Consider the following 23,364-nt stretch of genomic DNA (forward strand, 5'->3'; position numbering starts at 1 on the left):
TACATTAGCCTAACCAAAACATCCTTTGATATTTAAGGTCTTGGCAGCGGAACTGGTGGCAGGAGTACGCCCAGTTCGGGCGGCGGATCCGGGAGCTCCAAGTCGCGCTTTAACGCCGGCAACTCGACCAATGCCGGATCGAGCAAGTCCTCGTTCCTGGCCTCGCTCAACCCGGCTCGCTGGGGCCGCCAGACGGCGCACCACCACCACCACCACCAGCAGTCGCAGCAGCAGCACCACGGCCTCTCCAAGGACTCTGGCAGCGCCAACTCAGGTGGAAGCGGCTCTGGAGCCGGCCTGGCCTACACGGTGACCCAGCATGGCGCTGGCAGCGCGGCCGGAGGACTGAACGCAGCCGCCGTGGCGGCCAGCATCAGCAAGAGCATCTCGCACGCCAACCTCCTGGCGGCGGCCAACAGGGAGAGGGCCCGTCAGTGGGTGCGGGAGCAGGCGGTGGACTTTGTGAAGCGCTACACGGAGCAGGAGGCCAGGCGGAGCAAGGCGGCCTCGGAGAGCGGAGCCAGCCAGAGCGGCGGCAGCAGCGGAGTGGGCTTGTCCTCGACGGGCAATACTCCGCTGTCCACGGCGGGCAGCACAAACGTCCTGGAGCGTCTGTCCAGCATTCTGTTCAAGCTCAACGGCAGCTACCACGACTGCCTCGACGCTCTCCTCGAGCTGAAGACCATTCTCCTGGAGAGCGACATCTCGCCCTTCGAGGTGAACCACTCGGGCCTGATCAAGGCCATGCTCAACTACATGACCAGCGAGTCGGGGCTGGTGGAGCGCGACGCGCGCCTGCGCAGCTTCATGCACGTCTTCGCCGGCCTCCCGCTGGAACCTCTGCTGCAGAACGTCGGCCAGCTGCCGACCATCGAGCCGCTGGCCTTCGGCGCCTTCGTGGCCAAGTTGAACGGCTGCGTCACGCAGCTGGAACAGTTCCCGGTCAAGGTGCACGACTTCCCTGCCGGTCCTGGTGGCAGGTCCAACCAGAGTGCGCTGCGGTTCTTCAACACCCACCAACTGAAGGTAAGCTATAATAATAATAGGCCCTTAAATAATAATAGGTTTCACAAGAAGAGTTGCACAGTTTACGGCATTTCACAATCTCGTATGTGCAAGAGAGAGACGTACATACTTAGAGATGGGTTTACATGGTGTTTCTTAAAGGAGTAAGGGGACACAAAGGATGACTTAACTTAAGGAATATACAATAACGTTAACTGCTTATCAAGCAGTGCTTAATAATAGGTATATGTACATAGGGCTGCTTGCCACACATGATTTAATTATTTATTATTATCAAATTATCTAATATAATTATATTACGAAACATACATATTAATTTATTATATTCCTGCTCTCCAGTGCAACCTGCAGCGTCACCCGCAGTGCAGCAATCTGCGCCAGTGGAAGGGCGGCACTGTGAAGATCGACCCGCTGGCCATGGTGCAGGCCATCGAGCGGTACCTGGTGGTGCGCGGCTACGGCGGCATCCGGGCCGACTCGGATGATGACAGCGAGGAGGACATGGACGACAACGTGGCCGCCGTGGTGATGACCCAGGCGGGCTTCAAGCACAAGCTGCAGTTTACGATCGGGGAGCACGTGCTCCCGTACAACATGACGGTCTACCAGGCGGTCAAGCAGTTCTCGCCGCTGGTCAGTGAGCAGCCGGAGACCGACAACGAGTCGGAGACCCTGTTGGGCAACGCCAGCATATGGGTGCAGCAGCACACCATCTACTATCGGCCCGTGGAGGAGGAGGTGGCTGCCGGAGCGGCCGCCGGGGCAGCCTCGAGCAGCAGCTCGTGCAGCAGTGGCGTGCAGAAGCAGCAGAGCAGTTCCAGTTCCGCCTCCAGCTACGCGAACGCCTCCTCCTCGTGCTCCTCCTCCTCGGGAGTGGCCAGCGGCGGGGGCTCCTCCTCGAAGAAGGCGCACAAGTCCAGCAGCAAGTTCATGCGCAAGAAGACGGAGCTCTGGCACGAGGGAATAGCTCCGGGAGTGGTCTCCGCCCTGAAGCCCTTCCTCAGCAGCTCGCTGCCAGCGGATGTGGTGACCGTGCAGGACGCCTCGCTGGACGCGCTGTGCATGCTGCGGGTGATTCACGCCCTCAACCGGTACTGGGAGCATCTGTACGGGTGCGTGGTGCGCCAGAACATCATTCCGCAGTCGGAGTTCGTGCACCCGAAGATCACGGCCAAGGCCAACCGCCAGCTGCAGGATCCGCTGGTCATCATGACGGGCAACCTGCCGCAGTGGCTGCCCCAGATCGGCATGGCCTGTCCGTTCCTCTTCCCGTTCGAGACGCGCCACCTGCTCTTCTATGCCACCAGCTTCGACAGGGATCGCGCCCTGCAGCGCCTGCTGGACACCACGCCCGACCTGAACGCAGCGGAGTCCTCGGAGCGCGTGGCTCCTCGCCTCGACCGCCGCAAGCGCGCAATTTCCCGTTCGGAGATCCTCAAGCAGGCCGAGCACATCCTGCAGGACTTCGGGCACTCCAAGGCCCTGCTGGAGATCCAGTACGAGAACGAGGTTGGCACGGGTCTGGGTCCCACCCTGGAGTTCTACGCGCTGGTCTCTGCGGAGCTGCAGCGCACGGATCTGGGCCTGTGGAACGGCAGCGACAGCTACAAGCACAGCTCGGTGGCCATCGTGGACGTGGTGAAGGCCAGCAACACTGTGTTACACATCGAGGACGCTCTCGAGGCAACCACCATGGACCAGAGTCCCCCGGCGGCGGGAGGAGCGTCGATTGTGAGCAGCACGACCACCACCACCACAACGACGACGACCACTCAACAGCAGCAGCAGCAGCCTCCGCCCACCCGTTCCAGCAGCCGCTCGCACGTCCTGCGCAGCGGAGGTGGGCAGCAGCAGCAACCGGCGCAGCCGGTGGAGCACAGCTCCTCGAGCACTGGCGCCAACGAGAACGCCCTCAACATGATTATCGCACAGCAATTCGGTGATATGAACTCTGCTGACCCAGCAGCCACTACTGATAATCCCGGCAGCACCACCACCACGACCAGTGTGGTGGAGCAGAACACCACCACGAATCACTCCAGCACCACCACCACCACGACCACCACCACGACCATGATGAGCTACGTGCATGCGGTGCACGGCCTCTTCCCTCTGCCCCTGGGCAAGTCCTCGAAGCTTCCGCAGATGACCAAGGCCAAGGCCAAGTTCAAGTTCTTGGGCAAGTTCATGGCCAAGGCGGTGATGGACAGTCGCATGGTAGGCTGGCTCCTTTGTTAACCCAATGGAACACTAATACTAATATTGATACTTTCTTTTTCTTCTTAGCTGGACTTGCCCTTCTCGTTGCCGTTCTATCGTTGGCTGGTCAACGAGGAGCACTCGATCGGCCTGGCGGATCTGATGCGCGTGGCCCCGGAGGTCCAGAGCTCGTTGGTTCGTCTGCAGGATGTGGTGCGCCAGCGGGAATACATTCTCTCCGATCCAAACATCGACGCCATGGAGAAAACAGAGAAAGTAAGTTAATCAAAATTCTTACATTGTGAAAACGTTTGATTTGTCATTAACCATTTCGTTTTTTCAGATTGAACAACTTGACCTGGATGGCTGCCCCATCGCAGACCTGGGCCTGGACTTCATGCTGCCCGGACATTCCACCATTGAGCTGTGCCGTGGCGGTCGCGATACACCAGTGACCGTGCACAACCTGCACCAGTACATCTCGCTGGTCACCTACTGGTTCCTCATCGAGGGCGTTCAGAAGCAGTTCGAGGCTCTGCGTGAGGGTGAGTTAACCATGACTTTTACGATATTACACAGCCAATATAATATCTTGGTGGCATAGAAATGATTTTGCAATCAAGTTCCATGAACCTCAGATTAAAATGGTTTTACAAAGCTCTTGCATTCGTACTTCCTTTCTAATGACACACACTTTTTTAGGTTTCGATTCAGTGTTTCCGATCCAGAGGCTGCGCATGTTCTACCCAGAGGAGCTGGAGTGCGTCTTCTGCGGATCGGCCAGCGAGCAGCAGCAGCAGCGCTGGGAGCCCAAGATGCTGCAGGACAGCTGCCGCACGGACCACGGATTCCACCAGGAGTCGCAGGCTATCCAGTTCTTGTACGAGATCCTGTCCTCGTATAATCGCGACGAGCAGCGAGCCTTCTTGCAGTTTGTGACCGGATCGCCGCGTCTGCCGACCGGCGGATTCAAGGCGCTGACGCCGCCCCTAACTATCGTGCGGAAAACGCTGGACGGAAACCAAAACCCCAATGACTACCTACCATCTGTGATGACCTGCGTCAACTATCTGAAGTTGCCCGACTACTCCAGTCGCGAGGTGATGCGGCAGAAACTGAAAGTGGCCGCCAACGAGGGCAGCATGTCCTTCCACCTCTCGTAAGCAGGATAGGAATCAAAACCAACCAACCCCTTTCCACGAAATCCAGACCTGCAACCACACACAAACGGGAACTAAGCCAAGGGATAAACGATACCATATGGAAGATATTCTGTATGCTATATTCCTGGCGCAACGAAACCGCTGCAGCATGGTTTACCTGGATGCGTCTTGTTTGTTTTTTTCTTTTTCTTACGAAAGTTACTTTCGCCACACGCGCTTCCCCCGTCTCTTCACTTTTCCTCGTGGAAAGCGCGCACCCTGCTAAATTTCAATATAAATATAAAACTAAACTATTTTTTTAATACCGAGTTTTGCAAAAAAAGAAGAAACGACAAAAGAACAAGGATGCTGACGGGGATGAAGTCTACATGAAGGAAACGTGATGGATTACACACCATACCTCTCCCATTAAATGTTACCTTAAATAAATTGAATAGTTAAATCGATTATTCAATGACCGATCATTTGTCCAACCGAAAATGTCGATCTAAGCTTGGCGATCTAGTTAAATTTGTTTTAGTTTCTTTTCTCCAACTCTTATTACTCTCATTCTAATTCTAACACTTACTTTAATCAAAGCATTATTTTATTAAGTTTACTTGTTATGTTGAACATTTTCTCTGGCGTATAAATATGAGTTTAATTAATTTGTAAGCATTAAATATGCATAAACGCTTATTAGAAAAAAATGATCGAAAGTGGGATGAAGAGGAGAAACTGGAGCATTGGAGGTTGAGCAGTGGCCCTTCTGTAGAAGTGGAATAATTCATCAAGTTTTACGCATAACACAACCCAAAACAAATGATCTAAATAAAAACGCCCACCCTTGAAGTTACACTTACAAAACTAATAATACATTTAACATAATTATACCATAATGATCTATCTTTCATGCCTAAAAGAAAATTAATGCAAATTCTGCAAGCTGTGTTACATCAAAAGAAGTTTAAAAATATGAGGATAAAAAGCCATCGTTAGGTGGGTGTACGTTTAATTTAAAGAAAAATTAAAGAGAAACGGATTAAGGGAGAGCTGATAAAATGAAGTTAGTATTTAGTACATCCCTCTTACATAAAATACGCATACATATATATAAATATATTATATTTAAACTGTAACATTACATAACTTTATTGTACTTGAAGCATATGCATACATTTTTGTGTTGTCTAACAGAAAAGAAGGAACAGGAAGCTAATAAAAATCAAATAAAAATGGATTAACGTTAAAAGCAAGAAGCAAACCGATCTTACACTATAACTAGATACAAATCTTTGCAGTACTGAAAACTGATTACTGACATGTGGTATATATACATATATAACTATAAAATCATTTATATAAATAAAATAATTACACTTAACTGGAAACAATGGCATCTCCTGAGATGCTGGTCAAGTTATAACATAAAACGCTAGAATTAAATTATCATATAACAGTAATATAACATAAAACCTATGTAGTTACATGAAAAACATAAACATTTGCTCTATAATAACAAGAAGTAAAACAAACCAACCAAGAAGCAAGCAAATAAAACAAAAAGATTATATGACAAACAGGTGGATTGCATTTACTGAATGTGGGATTGGATAACTTAGTCGGCGTTCAATCAGAAACGCAGATGAACAATTTTGAGGGTCAAATTCTTAAAACCAGTGTTCACTGCAGTTCACCTTTACAAACTGCACGATTAATGCTCAGTATTGGCCATTAAAGCTGTCGAGTCAACATGTTTTAGAACATAGTTTCAGAGATCTTGACGTTCTTAGATAACGACCAAGCTCATAATAAATCTATAGTAACCAAATTGTTTCCCATTGTTAGTTGGGTCCTTAAAAAGTCAGCGATAAAATGTACGATATGGCGCTCTAGTTTTCTAGAATTTTCCATTAATATGTATTCTTATTTTATCTTATTATATGTATATATGGTATAGCCCGATCATCGAAGCTTTTGCGATTTTTCTACTTGTTTTCTATAATCTCTTCGATTGTTCCTATGACAGATATGTATGTATATGATTAGCCTTGTGATTTTGATGAAACTTTATTCATAATTTAAAAGTCGCTTGAAAACTGTATTCCAAAAATCTGGTGGAGATTTTTCTGAGATCTTAACGTTCTTAAATAATGACCAAGCTCATAATGAATCTATAGCAACAAAATTATTTCCCATTGTTAGTTGGGTCTTTATAAAGTCAGCGATAAAATGTACGATATGGCGCTCTATTTTTCTAGAATTTTCCATTAATATTCTTATTTTTATGGCAGCTATATGATATAGTAGCCTGATCATCGAAGCTTTTGCGATTTTTCTACTTATTTTTTATAATCTCTTCGATTGTTCCTTTGACAGATATGTATATGATTAGCCTTGCGATTTTGATGAAACTTTATTCATAATTTAAAAGTAGCTTGAAAACTGTATTCAATCTGTAAACTGTATAAAATCTCTACCAGATTTTTGGCATGGTTGGAGAATACGTAACATGTTTATTTATTTATTGTTTTATTTATTATTTACTATTTGATACAGTTATACGAAAAATAGCATTGGTTAGGTAGTTAGGTTTCTTTAGAAGTCAAACTAAAAGGACGACCAAACGAGTAGTTGTTATTCGATACTCGGGCCCAGTAGACGTTGCCATGGGCATGGATTGCTTTCTCGGTTGTCACTGAAACGAAGTCTAGTCTGAAGTTTATTTATAATCCCACACCCGGACGGAAAACACTGCCTGAAAAAGTGCGAAGTGTTTCGACATACTGTAGCCAGCTTTAGGGCTGATCTCAAAGCACGATGAATCGCAGCGACGACATGAAGAGGGCGTCCCTGGACGACTACAAGTTGAACGCGATGGCCTCCATGGGCTGGGCGGTGGACTCGGACATTCCGATGGCGAACGCCGAGAACCTGGCCATCCTGAAGGAGCTGACCACCCTGAGGGCCTTAAAACTGGAGCTCCAGCAGCACATGAATTCGCTGGACGAGCGCGAGAAGGCGGTGGAGCGGCACACACGCAACATTGAGGGCACTTTCCAGCAGAACCTGGTAAGAGTTCGGTGCGATGTCCTTGATGAGCCTCTATTTGAAAGCCCCTTAGACGCTGTACAGCTCCCTCAAGGATGATGTCATCAAGGAGGCCCACAAGGTGCAGCTGGTGATCTTGGAGCGCAACAAGATCAAGGAGGATCTCAGGAAGAATCAAAAAGAGCTTGAGGAGTACACTGAATACGCTGAGCTCACGGAACGTAAGTAGAGATGGCGAGGAAGTGGAACCTTCTTCCTATTTTTATTACTTAAAAGCATTTGTTTCCACTGATCAGTTATTTGTGTACGATTGTCAATTATCACTCAGTTTCTGTCAAAATTGTTGGTGAAATTAGTGCAGGCATTTCTTAATTTTTCATCAAAAAATCATCAATGACTTTTTAAACTATTCATCAGACAATCATCGATGACTTTTATAAAGTCTTATTAGAAGTTTAAGTAATTTGTATAAAGTTATTTTAATAAAGTGTGGCTACTAGTATAATATCAGGATATAGTTTAAGCACATTTTGCCATGATGTTCTACCCATTGATATTCGCCGACAGGAAAGATATGCCAGAACAAGCGGGAGATCGACGAGCTGACGTCGCGCATCAAGTCCGCCAAGACCACTTTGGTGGAGTGGACGGAGGCGATGGAGGACGGGAACAAGGGCTACCAGCTGATCGAGAAGTACTACCTGGACGACCAGCAGAAGGCGCGGGAGCTGAACACCAAGCGGCAGCTGCTGCAGACGGACATCGACAAGCGGCGCAAGCGGGTGGTGATGCTCTACGACGAGCAGATGACGCTGGAGAAGAACCTGGAGCGCACCGCCTGCCTCTACCGGGCGGCGCACGCGGAGCGCCGCCAGATGGTGGAGACGTGGAAGAGCGCCGTCAACCAGATGACCCAGCGGGAGCACGACATCCAGCGCAGCGAGCTGGAGTGCGCGGAGCTCGCCAAGAAGGCGCAGAAGACGGCGCTGGCCTACAAGCAGTACGACGACCAGCTGACCGATGTGATCGACAACAACCGGCAGGTGGAGCTCGCCATCGAGGCGCTGAACGAGGAAACCTCCGACACGAAGAACCAGATCCAGATCCTGGTCGACTCCTCGCTGCTGAAGGAGCGCGAGATCGACGGCCTGCGCCGCGAGCTGGAGAACCTCTCGAACCGGGTTGCCCAGCAGCGCGCGGAGAACCGCAGCCTGGTGCAGAGGCGCGACGCCAAGCTGCTGGAGATCGAGAACTTCGGCTCGGTGATGGAGAAGGTGAAGGCCCGCCTGGAGTCCATTCAGAACAAGGCGCTCAACGCGGACCAGCGCCTCCAGATCCTCGAGGAGATGATCGAGGCGGAGGAGACCGCCCTGCGCAACCTCGACAAGGAGCAGGAGAAGGTCAACGACATGCTCTACCGCACCCAGCGGCAGGTCGTCGAGCTGCAGGACGAGGAGAAGGTGCTCACCGTGCAGAACGACTCGCTGAACTCCAACCTGGCGGCCATCAAACGCAGCCAGCAGCAGGTAAATCTAGACACTTTTTTTTTAATTTTAGTAAATCCAACAAAATTATAGTTGCGAACAATTATAGTTGGGAATATGTACCTACTATTCTTTAATATAGCGTTTCCAAGGGTCTTTTCAGTATTTTTAAATTATTTTTGTCTTACTAAGTACTTGAGTATTGTCGGCTTAATTAATTCAGTATGAGAAGTGCAATACAATGTCTAATGCTGTCTTATTAGGCTAAACTATGACCTGACTTGACGACCATTGCATGTTACACATTATGCTTTAAGTAATTTGTTTAACATAATTGTAATAGAGAGTAGAGGGCAGAGTAAATCCCCCAATTCGAAACCAAGCACGCAGCTTTAAAAGGCACCGAATGCACAGTTACAGTAGTTAAATGTAGAGATGAAACGGATATCCGGTAACTATCCGGTATCCGGCCGCAATGATACTATCCGGCCGAATACCGGATAGCTACGATATCTATCCGGCCGATTTAAAAAAAGCTTTATAAAATAAACATATTTTTGTTAATTATTTGCTTTATTTAGTTAATCTTAAGTATTAAATTACACAATAGTAAGTCAATGTGATACAAGGAAAAGGAATTAGTACATTTAGTACTCATACTGCACTAAGGGCATATTATGTAGTAGTCTCGTCGGCTGCAGAATTGTTCGGGTTCACTCCCCTATCGACCCGAGCGTAGTGTTTTCGTAGGAAAACACTCTTTCTCTCGCTCTCATTGTAGTGTCGATAGGGGAGTGACGCAGCCGACGAGACGACCTTGTATAATTGTACCATGGGTACAACTGTTAACTTCTCTTCATTCATCAACAAAAAGACCCAAATCGAACGTCTACCCAAACGGCTAAGTTTTGCAAAATATTCAGCGCCCGGATATCCGGCTATCTGGCCAAAAGGTCGGCCAAATATCCGGTATCCGGTATCCGGCCAAATTGCTATTTGGCCAAATTGCTATTTAAATGCACTATAATGCAATTTACTTCGTACCCAAACAGGTGATGCACGAGCTGAAGCGCCAGACGGAGATCCACTACAGCCTGTCGTTCAAGTATTTGGAGGCGGAGCGGCGCTACGCCGAGCTCAAGGGCGTGGCGGACGACCCCGAGGTGGAGGCCAGCAACATGGCCCGGCTGAACGAGCTGGAGCAGGAGCACGACAAGCTGCAGCGGCTGATCGCGACGACGGAGGCGCAGAACAAGAAGCTCAACTACAACATGAACAACCTGGTGGTGCAGTACAACGCCGACGAGAAGGAGCTCGAGACGGTGCGGTTCAAGATCAAGGAGGCGCAGGTCTACTGCGAGGGCACCGTGAAGCGGCTGCGCCAGATCCGCTTCGAGAACTCCGAGCTGATCGTGGACCTCAACATGGTGAAGATGCGCTGCAGCGACCTGGAGGTGGGCATCGGGGGCTGCGAGCAGGGCACCTATGACCTGGAGCAGCACCGCCTGGCCTTCCGGCGGGCCATCAAGGACCGCACAGTCGAGCTGCGCAGCCAGGAGGAGGTGCTCCAGCTGAAAAGAAAGCACCTCTGCGAGGAGCTGAGCACCCTGCGCGCCGATCTCGGCGAGCGCAAGAAGCAGATCGAGGCGACCAAGGCGCGCTTCGAGCTCACCTCCCAGCTGCTCGGGAAGAACGAGGACGGCTCCATCATGACCAGCACCCAGCTGAAGGTGGAGAGCGCCCAGGAGCGCCAGATGCTCGCCGACGAGGGCGACGCCCTCAACAAGAAGGTGCTCAAGGCCGAGAAGGAGGTGGTCGCCCTGGAGAACACGCTGCGCCAGTTCGACAAGTCCAACGACAACTACCGCAAGACCTTCCGATCCGTCGACGAGAACTCGAAGGGTGAGTGCGTCCATCCATTGCCTTGTTATAAATATTTAACAGCACTTAAAAAGGTTAGTTAGGCTAGTAAGTGTTGACTGTCGCCTGAAGAACTAGTCCCTTGGCGCGTCCCTTAAATGCATTTATAAAGTGTAGTGATACAATCAGAGTGTTTTCTCATTCGTGGTCGCAGCAAAAGGGATCTTTATTTCATCATCTCTGTTAATGCTTAGCCTATTTCACAATCTCGTATGTGCAAGAGACAGACGTACTTACTTAGAGATGGGCTTACATGGTGTTTCTTAAAGGAGTAAGGGGGACACAAAGGATGACTTAACTTAAGGAATATACAATAACGTTAACTGCTTATCAAGCAGTGCATTAATAATGCTTGCTACAAAAGAAAGATAAGGATGCGGTACATGAAATGACAATGTCCTGACCCGCTTTCTTTAAAATATGCCTTAATAGCAGCAACAACTCTTGTGGCAATAAGTCAAGTATTTTCTGTAATTTTTTCCAACTTTTACAATCAAAGGGTTTCTTTCTGTTCAATGGTTATATAATATTTTGTATCAGTTTGCATCAATGATATTTTGCAATTACAAGGCCGTAAGGTCGTTACAACATTGCTGCTGACAAGTTCATAGTTAAGTTTAGATGCCATTTAAGCTACATTCGTAGTACTTATTGTCTATAGCCCTACTATACTATTTAGGGTAGATACACTGCAACATTTCCTACAAAAATTATTTCGTTGGGAAACGAATAACTAAGTATGTGGAAACAAAGGTTGAAATACTGAGTGGGGGGTTGTTTCCTGTATTGAGAAATTTGTGAATTGTACAAAATATTTATTTGAATTTTGAAAATGTTTTTTTGGTAATTTTTGCACAATGATTTGAGTGACACAATAAACAAAACGCTCAGAAAGGTGTTAGATGAGCTGATGTCTGGGGGTTCTGAATAATTTTCTGTGTGAGCAGTAAATAATTTAGTAACTTAGTCGAGTTTTCTGAGCCATTTGATTTATTTTGATTTAATTATTTACCCGCTTTGAGTGATCGCAGCTATTTTTGAGATTTCATCTAGCTATTGGAGTCTACTTCCCTAACCAATTCGGATTATCCTTTTCCTCCTGCAGATCGTGAGCGCGCCGAGTTGGAGCTGAAGGAGCTGGAGGCGGCCTACTGCAAGGAGCTGGAGAACCTGAAGCGGCTGCGCTGCAAGGTGCAGCACTACGACCAGAAGCACGCGGCACAGCGCGACGAGGAGCAGCAGCTGATCGCCAAGCTGGAGCAGGCGAAGGCGCAGCGCGCGGAGCACGCGGCCGTGCTGGAGAAGATCGAGCGCGAGATGGACGACCAGCGGCTGAAGCTGGACAGGGCGAACCGGGAGATCCGGACGCAGTTGCGGGAGATCAAAGCGCGGCCCTTCAGCGAGGAGTTCCTGGCGCAGTTCGAGCGGGACCTCAACCTCCAGGAGCTGGAGGCGCGCAACACCAAGGCGCTGAACATGCTCGCCGACCTGGCCAGCAGCGACGAGCACGGCACGGAGATCATGAACTTCATCCTGCGCAAGGGCGTCCAGCTGCCGATGCACCTGAAGCGCACGCGCAGCTGCGTCTCCTTCAACAGCAGCTCCTCGGCCAAGTCCTCGCTGGACGCCTGCTCCTTGGCGGGCAGCAAGGGCGGCGCCAGTGTCAGGTCTTCGACCTCCGACATGAGCTCCCTCAAGGACGACAGCTCCACCACCACCTCGCACTCCGGCCTGAGCATCATATCGCTCGAGCTGCCCGAGCCCAAGAAGAAGTGATTTCCCCACTAGTTTCCCTTTTTTTTTAAGTGCTTTTAATGTTTGGTGTTTAGTTTTTTAACGATCGGTCGGGCTTCACGTGCTTGGCCATCGCACTGTTTACAAATTGACCGTCTAAACGGAACAGCGAATAAAATGCGTTGCCAAAGCGGGTCAAAACAAGAGAGCAGCGGCGGCAACGAAAATAGCCCAAAACGGATTCGATGGGGGTACGCCGCGGGTGCACCAGTGTGTGTTTTGTGGATCGGGTGTACACGGAATCGACTAGCGGATACTCTATTTATTAGTACATTTCGCTGTCCGGGGCATGGTACAATTATACTATAAATGAGCAATTTAAGCGCCATGCGCCATCTAAGGGTTAAGCAAAAAACTCTTGTCGTTTCACTCGCACTTACTACGCAGACTCCTCTCACTCGCACTTGTTGTGAGTAATGAATAAGGGAGTGCTTTTTGCCGACTAGACTACCCTGTATAATTATACCATGGTCCGGGGTGCCATAGAAAATCTTCGTGTTTTTTGATATTTCAAAGTAAATATTCTCCGAACTTAACCTTTGTATTTCAATTGTAGAAAAAGTTAAATAGAAAAAGATTTCCATGGCCCCCTAATTAAATATTTTTAATATGAGTTCCAGGTGAAGTAACCTTTTAATTATTTAGAGCAAATAATAAACATTTAATTTCATTTTTTGCTGCTTCGGTACTCTAAAAAAGAAAACATTTCTTGAATAGTTTAAAAAGAATAAAATTTACGCCTTTCGTATTTGGTAATCTTTAAATTGCTAATTGCAATACTAGTTATAATTCAAAAACTAAAAATGTAAAGTCGAAAATAATTTCCCAACACAAGATAACACATGTTATTAAATGACTTTGGTGCAAAGGTAGTTTAATTCCTTAATTACAAATATCCATAACCACTCAATTAAAAAAACATAATTTTGTATCTCTTTCTAAAATGAATAAATCTTAAATTTTGGACCAAGCTACATCTTTTCCTCACATAAATATTTATTAAAAACTATCTAGCGTAGTGTAGTTAATCCTCAAATTATATTTTGGAAAACCGGCCAAGAGATGGTGATGGTGATGGTCTTAAATCATTATAAAGGTTTTTTAAGATATTAGGCAATAAGAGATATTCCAAACGGATTCGCCATTCAGCTTAATGGCCAATTTTAGATCCATCTGGTCATTTTGATAGATCGCCGGTCGCCTTTAAGTAAGTCTGACAAATCGCATATATCCCATGCAAATGCCGTTCTGTGCGTTACAAAGACTAGAACGGAGGCTATAGGCCGTCACTGCGCCACATATCGGCCAAAAATATTTATATACACCGTGCTCAGAGCTATATTTCGAAATGAGGCACCCAGAGACAGGGAGCAGATGGGAGAGCACTTCTCGAGAGATGAGTTTTCGATGCTACGAGTGTTTTCGAAAGTCTTTCGTCGATTCCGCCCGAGATCAGCGATCAGCGCCGGGCATTTCATTATTTTTCATTATTTCGTTTGGCTGGCATCGTTTGGCTGAGAACTCGGATTGGTGGGCCCGAAAGTTTTGAAAATTTTCACTTGCTGGTATTTTTAGAACGTTCTGAAAGCGGAAAGATTGCGAGCTGTGCGAGCTGTCTGGGAATGGACTCCTGAATATATATGCCCCGACCAAGCAGGAGCCGTGTCCAATTGAAAGGTGAAAAATTTGCATAAGACGCGATCGAGTGCGCCCGCGGAATGTGCTCCACCTCTGTGCTGTGTCCGCTGTGCGCGGTGCCCAGCTTCGGCAGCATTGACGCACTGCAGCAGCGGCTGATCAAGGCGGCCAACGGCCCGCTGGCCTGCCCCTTCGCCAACTGCAAGGAGCTCTTCCTCGGCCTGGACAAGCTCACCATCCACCTCTTCTCGCACACCACTCTGATGGGCCAGAGCCAGGTCAGCCAGCCGGTCCAGCCCGTCCAGCCGGTGCCCCCTCTGGTCGCCGTTTCCGCCCCCAAGAGGCGGGCCAAGCGGACCAAGTCCAAGCCCGTCGGCCTGCCCCCGCCCCAGCCCCCTGCCCCACCCACCCCTCCCGCCAACTGCGACATCTGCGAGTTCAGTTTCCGGAACAGCGAGCTGCGGGACATGCACATCCGGTTGGTGCACGAAAACGCGGAGGCCGAGAGGCAAGCCCAGCAGCTGGAGCAGGAGGAGCAGGTAACCAAGCCAGTTGCTTAAAATGGTCCGAAGGGATCGGGAAAAATAATATCTAAATTAAGTTTTTTATTTGATATATCTATGAGGAGAGTCGTTTCCGAAAAGAATGATACATTTTGAAATACTATAAACAACCTGTGAAAGAGAGCCGAATCAGTATTGAAGATTATAGTTTGTATCAAAGGAGAGCAATGCAAATAAAATTGCTCTCATCATGGTTCCTGCTCCCAGAGCACTGCTCCCACTACCTTAAAATAATATAATATTATTATTTTCATGATATAGGTACCTGAATATATTATAAACCTTATTTTCTTTTTATTTTTGTTTATCAAATCATAATTTAACCAATGCCAAAAAACACATAAGAAAATCGGATCAGTGTCACATATTTACAACACGGTTGTTTTTAATGAGAGCCACTGAAGTCACAATCACAACCAAATTAAAATTGTATTAATCATCTTGACGACATATTAGGTTAAAATATTGTAGTGATACAATCAGGGTGTTTTCTCTTCCGTGGTCGCAGCAAAACGTGATCCTTATTTCATCATGTCTGTTAATGCTTAGCCTATTTCAAAATCTCGTATGTGCAAGAGTGAGACGTACATACTTAGAGATGGGTTTACATGGTGTTTCTTAAAGGAGTAAGGGGGACACAAAGGATGACTTAACTTAAGGAATATACAATAACGTTAACTGCTTATCAAGCAGTGATTAATTATAGGTATATGTACATAGGGCTGCTTGTTACAGTATGTTTCTGGAAAACCATTAAAAACTGAGCTCGAGGTAACCAATTTTAATTTCCCCTGTTTCTCTTTTTGCAGGATCAGGAGCCCTACAAGTGCCACCTCTGCTCCAAGACGTTCCGCATGAAGGGCTCCCTGCGGATCCACCTGAAGGTGGTGCACATGATGGGAGTGCCCTGCTCCAACCCCATCCCGGTGACCTCCACCATCACCATCGGCCCCTCGCCCAAGCTGAGCATCTGCGACCGCATCCGGCACAAGGAGGCCGGGGCCATCGCCAGTGCCAGCTCCATCAGCTCCTCGTCCACCCAGCCCTACGCCCTGAGTGGGGCACTCAGCATGCTGCAGCAGGCTCCCAACTCCCCGGACTCGGGCAGTGCCACGCCGAAGCTGTGGGAGTGCGACGTGTGCACCAAGTCCTTCACCACCAAGTACTTCCTGAAGAAGCACAAGCGGCTGCACACCGGCGAGATGCCGTACACCTGCGAGATCTGCGCCAGGACCTTCACCTTCCAGCAGTCGTACCACAAGCATTTGCTCTACCACAGCGAGGTGAAGCCGCACGTGTGCAACGTTTGCGGGAGGGCCTTCAAGGAGCTGTCCACGCTGCACAACCACCAGAGGATCCACAGCGGGGAGAAGCCCTTCAAGTGCGAGGTGTGCGGTGGGTATCAACCATACTCTTTTGCCAATCTATCAAATCTAGTCGGACATCCATTTCGCAATTTTCTCTACCAATCGAAACATTTATATTGGCAAGTAATCCAATCCAAACCCTCCGACAGGAAAGTGCTTCCGGCAGCGCGTCTCCTTCCTGGTCCACACGCGCATCCACACGGGCGTGATGCCCTACAAGTGCGATCTCTGCCAGAAGACGTTCCGGTACAAGGTCAGCCAGCGCACCCACCGCTGTCCCACCGAGGAGGCCCAGACGCCGGAGCAGCTGATCAACGCCTACCTGGAGGGCAACGACTCGCCCACGCAGCCCTCGCCGGCGAGCGCAGAGATTGCTGCCATCAACAGCGGATCGATGGCGGACCCGGAGCAGGAGGCCCTGCTCTCGCAGAGCATCGACGACATCGTGGTGGAGCAGTGCCAAAAGCTGGGCATATGTGGCGTGGACCCGCGGGAGGAGCAGGCCCACCTCGTCCCCCTGCAGCCGGCTGTGGTGGTGCAATTCAACGGGACCGGCTCCCCGCTGCAGCAGCTCCAGAACCTGAGACTCTACTCGCCGCAGCAGTCGGAGCTGCCCAGTTCGGACGGCGAGGTCTTCCAACGATTTCTAATGGACGCTACGTAGCTGGGAACGAAACTTGTGCCCATCTATTTAAACTCGTTGTCATTCGGCCCTGAATCGGATATAGCAAATGACTCTAGGGATTCGTAGTGTTCAGGAAAAGAGTAGTTCAAGATAGCTTTCTTCTCTCCAAACAAATTTTAAAAATTTACCTAATATTATTAGAGCCTGACAGCAAAATTATATTTGCAAACAGATGTTAAAAAAAAGTTTAAAAAAAATACAATATTTTATATACACAAATCAAATTAAAAAAAATAATAACATTTTATGACTTAAATGAAGAATCACTTCTCGAAAAATTAAAATTGTATTTAAAATAACCAGTTGTTCAAATACTTTAATTAAGGCGCTAATTATACGCCCAAATCCAAACCAGAGTGGACAAGACGTTGCTTCAAATTCAAATGTTCAATTCAAAAAATGTAAGTTTTTGAACTTTGTCTCATACTAGAATGACTATAAATTGTTTATATGTTTGTGAGTAAGAAATAAGACCAAACGCACTTGCCAGGTGTGTACCACGGTTTAAGAAATGTATACAATCATTACAATTAATTACAATCTTATTTATTATAAAAGGTGATCTTTTGACACTTTTCACTCGTCTGATCCGCTTCCTGAACTGGATCCGGAACCACTTGGCGAACCGCTGCGGGAGCGGCTGGGCGACCGAGATCCAGAGCCAGACCTGGACCCCGACCGGGATCGGGATCCGGACTTGGACCGAGAACGGGAGCGTGAGCCGGACTTCGAACGGGACCGGGAACGAGAGCCCGATCTCGATCTTGATCCCGACTTCTGGGATCCTGCCGGGGAGTTGGAGCGAGATCGCGATCCGCTGCCCGACCGGGAGCCAGACTTTGAGCGGCTGCTGGCCCGTGATCCGGAGCCAGAGCCCGATCCGGAACTGGATCCGCTGCGGCTGCGTGTCCGTGAGCGGGACTGTCGATCGCGAGCTACTTGGGCAGGCGAGTCGCCGCCATCTGCTGCCTGAGCCCCGCCCGAAGCATCCTCTCCAGCCTTTTCCGCATCGCCAGCGCCCTGGGTCTGCTCTTCATCCACTGCCAACTCCTCCTCGACCTCCTCCTCCTCTTCTTCGCCAGGAACCTCCAACTGGCGCTCGCGATACCGTTGCATGCGGTGTTCCATGCTGTCCAACGGGCGATGCTTGACGACCTGAAGAAAGAACAGAAAGAATGAGGAATGGAAAGACAGATAACCAGAACTTTTCCGATTTTTGCTTTACGAGATCATTAACTTACAAGCTTGGTGTTGTTGGGCTGCTGGCCAACCTTCACGCGACGCTTGTTGAGGCGCACACGCGTTTCCAGCTCGTTGTAGTAGATGCCGTCCGGACGCATTACGAAGAAGTAGTTCTCCTCGTAGCCCTTGGAGGCCTTGGTCTTCACGTTCCAGTTGTACTCGCGAGCAATCTTATACTCGTACTCCTCCTCTTCCGTGTAGAGTTCTCCAGCGACAAAGTCGTTGCGGCGCTTCTCCAGCGTCTGCTCCGTGGGCAGGAAGTAGGCCACGAACTGCTCCCCGCTCTCGTCCATCACACCACGGATCATGGCCTGCGACATCTCCTCCAGCTGGGCCGGCACGTTCTTGCCCACGGGGGCCGGATCGCTGTCGAAGATGACTTGGGCGCAGGGGTACTTCCAGTTGGTGAAGTCGGGGAAGATGGGCAGCACCTCCACGGGCACCACGTTGGGCTTGGAGTAGTGCTTGGTGATCTCGCTCTTGGTGTCGCTGAAGGTCTTCTCGATGGCCTTGATCTGCGCTTCGCGGTCCAGATAGAGCGTCTCCTCCCTGAGGGACTTCTTCACGTTGTAGCCCACCTTGGCCTCGATGTTCTCGAGGTTCTGCGGCTGGAAGCGCGTCTGCTCCGTGGAGATGTACTCGGACTTGCGCAGCCAGGACACGGTCCTCGAGTGCTGTCGGGAGCGGACCGAGTCAGTGGGCGTTAGGGTCTCCTCCTCTAGCAGTTTCTCATCGGCGGGGTCCAACAGTGTCATGGAGTCCGCTTGGTAGAGCTCCCGGTTGATCAGGTCCACTGTAACTCCCAAATCGTGCTCCGTCAGCACATCGTACTTGAAGTTCCGCTCCAGCGACGTGGGGTTGTACTGTACAAAGCGGTGGCTGTCGAAGGGGTACTGCAGGAACTTCAAATCGAAGGGGATGTCCGGCAGGTTGTTCCCATATTTTACGCGGCAAATTATTTCCGATCTGGAAAGTGTCCGTAAGACTGGCGTCGGTTTTACTCTGTGTGTTTCACTTACTTGCGCTCCGTTTGCCGCTGGGGTCGCTTATCGGCGGCGTTGTTTACCGCCGAGTTGTTGATCGTAGGCGGCATCGTGGCTTTCTACTGAGTTCCTTTCTTTAGTTGCCCTTTCTTTACTTCGCTTATTTCCTTTACTGGCTAAATCTAACAATCTTCACATTTGTTGCTGCCAGTGTGACCGCGCCTTACCGGTAAAAATTCCATTGCAGCGCGAAAAACGCTGTAAAATGTTACCCTTAAAATACAATGCGTGTAAAATACATTATTACGTGGTGCATGTATAAAACGACTTTTACGTTTTCAATAATGGGAATATCTCAAACAAAAAATATGTTAAATAAAACAAATAATGATATTGTTATTTTACATTATTACATTATTTAACACTGTTCTGGGAATTTTGCATAGTACTTTACTTCAACAAAAACACACAAAATGTTTTATTGGTAAGGTAAGTCTTAAATGTCAAATGTGAATTTCAAATGTATGTAAGTATTATAATTGCGATATAGAAATAATTTTTTTCCATTTTATCCACATTATAATATTTAATTAATTTGTTATTTACAAAAAAAAAAAAAAAAAAGACTAAAAAAATAACTGTTGTACATCAAAAATCATTATTCAGCATTTAGAAATCTTGGTCAAATCAATGGTTTTCTTTTGACGAACTTTTAAAATACGGACTTTTCCAGTTGTTAAATAAATAAATATTCAAAATATCCGGAGCAAATATTTTTAGAGAACTTTAAAAAAGGGAAAAGAGAGAAAACTAAACCAGAAAGGCATGTGTGTTAACGATAAAATTACTGTGACAAAGCGCGTTTTAAATTTGCAATGGTCTAAACAGTTCGATTTTATTCTTAATAACTAGAGTCTAGTTCGTAGACTGACTAATACAAGGCAAATATCTAGTTCTTGAAGGACTACCAAAGATGAAAAACATTTTGGAATACATACAAAATCTCTGCACATTTTACATTGTGGCTCCCGGTCCAAAATTCAAGAAGTTATAAATTGTTAGTTATCTACTAGCCGAGTTACACTCAGATGTAGATGATAATTTCAGAGAAGGAACAGCCACGAAAGGGGAGCAGTAAAAAACCATGAAGGTGAAAAATAAAAGCAGTTTATATTTCAATATGTAATTTTAGTCCATTTAAAATTCTAAAATTTAAAGTATAAAACATAATATATTCTTGATTGAAAAACAAAAAACCTTATTCCTGTACCGTGTAAATAAATAAATATTAAACATATTCAAGATTTAGTTTTTCACGGTGCATTCATGGATTTTCCGCTGCATTTAATATTTAACAAACATACATACATATAAGTAGTTGTATTTTATGGGCTTATTAGTTCTTAACAAAAATGTCTGGTTTGTTGTGGAGATTTTTCATTTTGTTGGCGCTCAGTGCATCTGAATTTGCTTTCGGATCAGAAGAGTCCGAGGAAGAACTACCCGTAACTGTTACAGTTGAAGTACCTGATGAACCGAACTTTGATCCCGATTCCCCGCCTCCTGGGGAGTCAACTAGCTCCGTGAAAGAAAGCCGTAGGAGCGTCAAATTACGAGGACGCCAAAAGAGTTTCATTCGAAACCCAAACTACGTCAGCGCTAACAAATACTTTGACAAGATTTTTCAAAACGAGCATATAAAGGACATGTATGGTGAGCTTCCACCGCCGCATCCGGGATTCGAAGGAGAACCCATTACCGACGAACCTATCGAGGTTCCCGAATCCTAGAGCTTTTCCTGTTGGCACTACACATTAAAGACCCGAATTGTAAACAACGCCAGACCAGCAGATTCCCAATGCAAATAATAACAGATCACAATAAATTGAATTAGCGTAAATATTATCTCTTTTTTTGTGTGGAAAAAATATGATTGTCACCTGTTTTGTTGGGGCGTTTGTTTAATGGGTATCACTTAGTTGAAAGCTGCGAAAATTCCCTCCTCGCTGGGAGTTCAATAACAAGGTTAGGCGCTTCACAGAAAGGGGAGCAGAGAAATATCCGTGCGATTTTTGTACATTTATTTACATCTGCTATTAACGCAAAGAAGACTCGGCAAAATAATCGTCACAAGAAATTAACGTTTGCTTGTTGATTGATCGCGTAGCATAGAAAGAAAATAAATTAAGAAATCAGCCCTGTTGTTCGGAAGTTTGTCATCGCTGAGCATAGATTTTCGTTTCAGAATGAGATAAATCATCCTATATAATTGGGTGTTTACCATCCTTCCCACAACCATATTTGTTCCTTTAGGACAAGATCGATGAAAAATTAAAAGAGTAAGGCATTTAAAATTGCTTTTTGATGTCTGTGTTGACATTAAGACTCAAGTTAATAAGGGATATTAATATATCGCTTTAGTTTAGAATATTGTAAAATTAAACAATGCATTCTTTCTTGTATGAGGGAAGGATATTTTAACTTAAACATCCTAATTTGCTGCCTTCGTCATCAAGTATTGACAACTCCTACAGCAAATTGAGCAAAGCAAACGTGTCACGTTTTTTGCCTCTTGTTTTGCTCGCAATTATTAATTACTGTCAATTAGTAATTGTTGTTTAATCAATACATCACATGATGGTGAGGAAAGCCAACTGCCGACTGCCAAAACCGAGACCAAAACCGAACCAGTTAGCCAAAAAGTTAGGACTTGAGTTGGGGGATGAGAACAGCCGATCAATCGAATTAGCCAAAGTAAACAAGCAGAAAAAGTTGCAAATCAATTGACCATGCGCAGCGTGCCGATATGAAAATTTCCATGCTCGTTATTCTTCTACACTCCAGCTTCGTGTGACGTCGATCGCAGCCACGATCCGATCCGATCTGATCCGATCCCAGCCGATCCCAGCCGAGTGCCCCGATCCGGAGCAAGTGGCGCGCGCCCTCAGTTTCAGAAACGGCTTACATTTTGCAACAAGCGCCAAATTGGTTGGGCAAACAGCTCGGGCTCATTCGCAGGTTCACCCAATTCGCAGTTCGCAGTTCGCAGCTCACAGCTCAGAGCTCCCAGTAGCCCGCAGTTCTTTTGATACACTGTTTATTAGCATACATATTTGCTTAATATATAACACAAGCCATATGTGCCCGCCAGTTGGCGACAGTGCGAGTGTGTGCCGAAACTACTAGAGTTTTTGGCACTTTAAGTGAAGTGTGAAGAGAGCGCCGGATCCGACATGAGTTCAGTATCCGTTTAATGCCCACTGCGATCGGTACTTGCCCGAAAACGAATCCCGAGTGTCCAGTGCCGCCAGTGATCAGTGTCCTTTTGGAACTATGATTCCCAGAATAGCAAGCCAACTCTGAATGAAAAGTGATCTGAAGTAGGTAAGACCAGTCCAGGGATAAGGACAACCTCAACTTTTTTACCAGTCTATAGGTATAATTAATACGCAAATACAAAATAAAGAAAAATCCAAGCGTGCTGATGAAGGTTGTAAATTAGGCGTTTTCAGACCTATTAAACAGTTTATTGTCCTGCTAAATAGAGACAATTTCTTGTGTTAGCGGAGGAATTTTTATAGAAATTTTTAAGCTCTGCTAAATAATTAAATTGAACTATAAAAGTCAAGTAATTGGAGCAAATTCCTTTCTTTTAGAGATAGAATTAAGTTATTTTACCATAATACATATAAATATAAAGATGAGATTCAATGTGAAACATTTTACAAAACTAAGTAAGTGTTTTTCATTTAAGATAATTTTTTGTAAATCCTCCAACAAGCATTTAGGGTTTTCAAGTTTTACACCTTTTTAAATATTGAATTAATGATGAAAATTTGTTATCAAATTTAACTACTGTCTAGCAGTTAGCTTAATCTGTTCCTTAATTGAACGGGGGGCAATAAACCGGATGGTCGTAAACCCTTCCTAGAAGCCCTTAGAAATCGATTTTATATATGCTACTGGACTCATAAACTTTTGATTTAAGACTGCTTAAATATATAGTAGGCACGAGTAATTATAATTGTGAAATGGCGCTGGGAAATTTCAAAGCCCAGTTGGGGCTTTCGATCATCGGCGACGTCGCCCGATCTGGAAGATCTGAATTATGCATAATGCAACTCGAAGTGAGATTCTCTCGTTTAGTTAATGCACAAACGTGTTTCAATTCATGGGGTCACTGGACTACTGCTGGGAAAATCTGATTAGTGCAATAAGTTAGTCAGAACAATGGGAAGATCTTACCAGGAAATTATACAAATGGATTACC

At 46.8% G+C, this 23,364-nt stretch overlaps 5 protein-coding genes across 6 annotated transcripts in view; 4 read left to right on the plus strand and 1 right to left on the minus strand.

The window, feature by feature from the left end:
- Nucleotides 1-5,947, plus strand: part of LOC108091373 (E3 ubiquitin-protein ligase TRIP12) — a 16,213-nt gene extending 10,266 nt beyond the window's left edge. Inside the window, 5 exon segments of the mRNA XM_017190525.2 lie at nt 38-1,026; nt 1,366-3,243; nt 3,313-3,501; nt 3,569-3,770; nt 3,928-5,947. Of these exon segments, the coding sequence (XP_017046014.2) occupies nt 38-1,026; nt 1,366-3,243; nt 3,313-3,501; nt 3,569-3,770; nt 3,928-4,388 (3,719 nt within the window). The 3' untranslated portion in view covers nt 4,389-5,947.
- A 1,142-nt stretch (nt 5,948-7,089) lies between these two features.
- LOC108091394 (coiled-coil domain-containing protein 39) lies at nt 7,090-12,793 on the plus strand. The gene is made up of 5 exons (XM_017190579.2): nt 7,090-7,439; nt 7,492-7,639; nt 7,986-8,944; nt 9,955-10,804; nt 11,928-12,793. The coding sequence occupies exons 1-5, from the start codon at nt 7,188-7,190 to the stop codon at nt 12,596-12,598; spliced, it is 2,880 nt and encodes a 959-aa protein (XP_017046068.1). The 5' UTR covers nt 7,090-7,187; the 3' UTR covers nt 12,599-12,793.
- Nucleotides 12,794-14,068: 1,275 nt separating this feature from the next.
- LOC108091393 (zinc finger protein 761) lies at nt 14,069-17,060 on the plus strand. 2 transcript variants are annotated; one of them, XM_017190577.2, is made up of 3 exons: nt 14,069-14,793; nt 15,627-16,212; nt 16,334-17,060. In XM_017190577.2, the coding sequence occupies exons 1-3, from the start codon at nt 14,335-14,337 to the stop codon at nt 16,846-16,848; spliced, it is 1,560 nt and encodes a 519-aa protein (XP_017046066.1). In that variant the 5' UTR covers nt 14,069-14,334; the 3' UTR covers nt 16,849-17,060. The 2 variants fall into 2 exon arrangements, with proteins under 2 accessions (XP_017046066.1, XP_017046067.1); XM_017190578.2 differs by having other exon boundaries at nt 15,627-16,205; nt 16,334-16,505.
- A 292-nt stretch (nt 17,061-17,352) lies between these two features.
- LOC108091392 (RNA polymerase II-associated factor 1 homolog) lies at nt 17,353-19,338 on the minus strand. Its single transcript, XM_017190576.2, has 3 exons — nt 19,131-19,338; nt 18,111-19,077; nt 17,353-18,024 (listed from the first exon to the last, which is right to left on the minus strand). Exons 1-3 carry the CDS (start codon nt 19,202-19,204, stop codon nt 17,446-17,448), a joined length of 1,620 nt encoding a protein of 539 aa, XP_017046065.1. The 5' UTR covers nt 19,205-19,338; the 3' UTR covers nt 17,353-17,445.
- Nucleotides 19,339-20,501: 1,163 nt separating this feature from the next.
- Nucleotides 20,502-20,994, plus strand: LOC108091371. Its single transcript, XM_017190523.1, has one exon. The coding sequence runs from the start codon at nt 20,507-20,509 to the stop codon at nt 20,882-20,884; it is 378 nt and encodes a 125-aa protein (XP_017046012.1). The 5' UTR covers nt 20,502-20,506; the 3' UTR covers nt 20,885-20,994.
- The last annotated feature ends 2,370 nt before the right edge of the window (nt 20,995-23,364 follow it).

The sequence above is a fragment of the Drosophila ficusphila genome, unplaced genomic scaffold, assembly GCF_018152265.1.
Source record: "Drosophila ficusphila isolate 14025-0441.05 unplaced genomic scaffold, ASM1815226v1 contig_791, whole genome shotgun sequence".
Classification (NCBI taxonomy): domain Eukaryota; kingdom Metazoa; phylum Arthropoda; class Insecta; order Diptera; family Drosophilidae; genus Drosophila; species Drosophila ficusphila.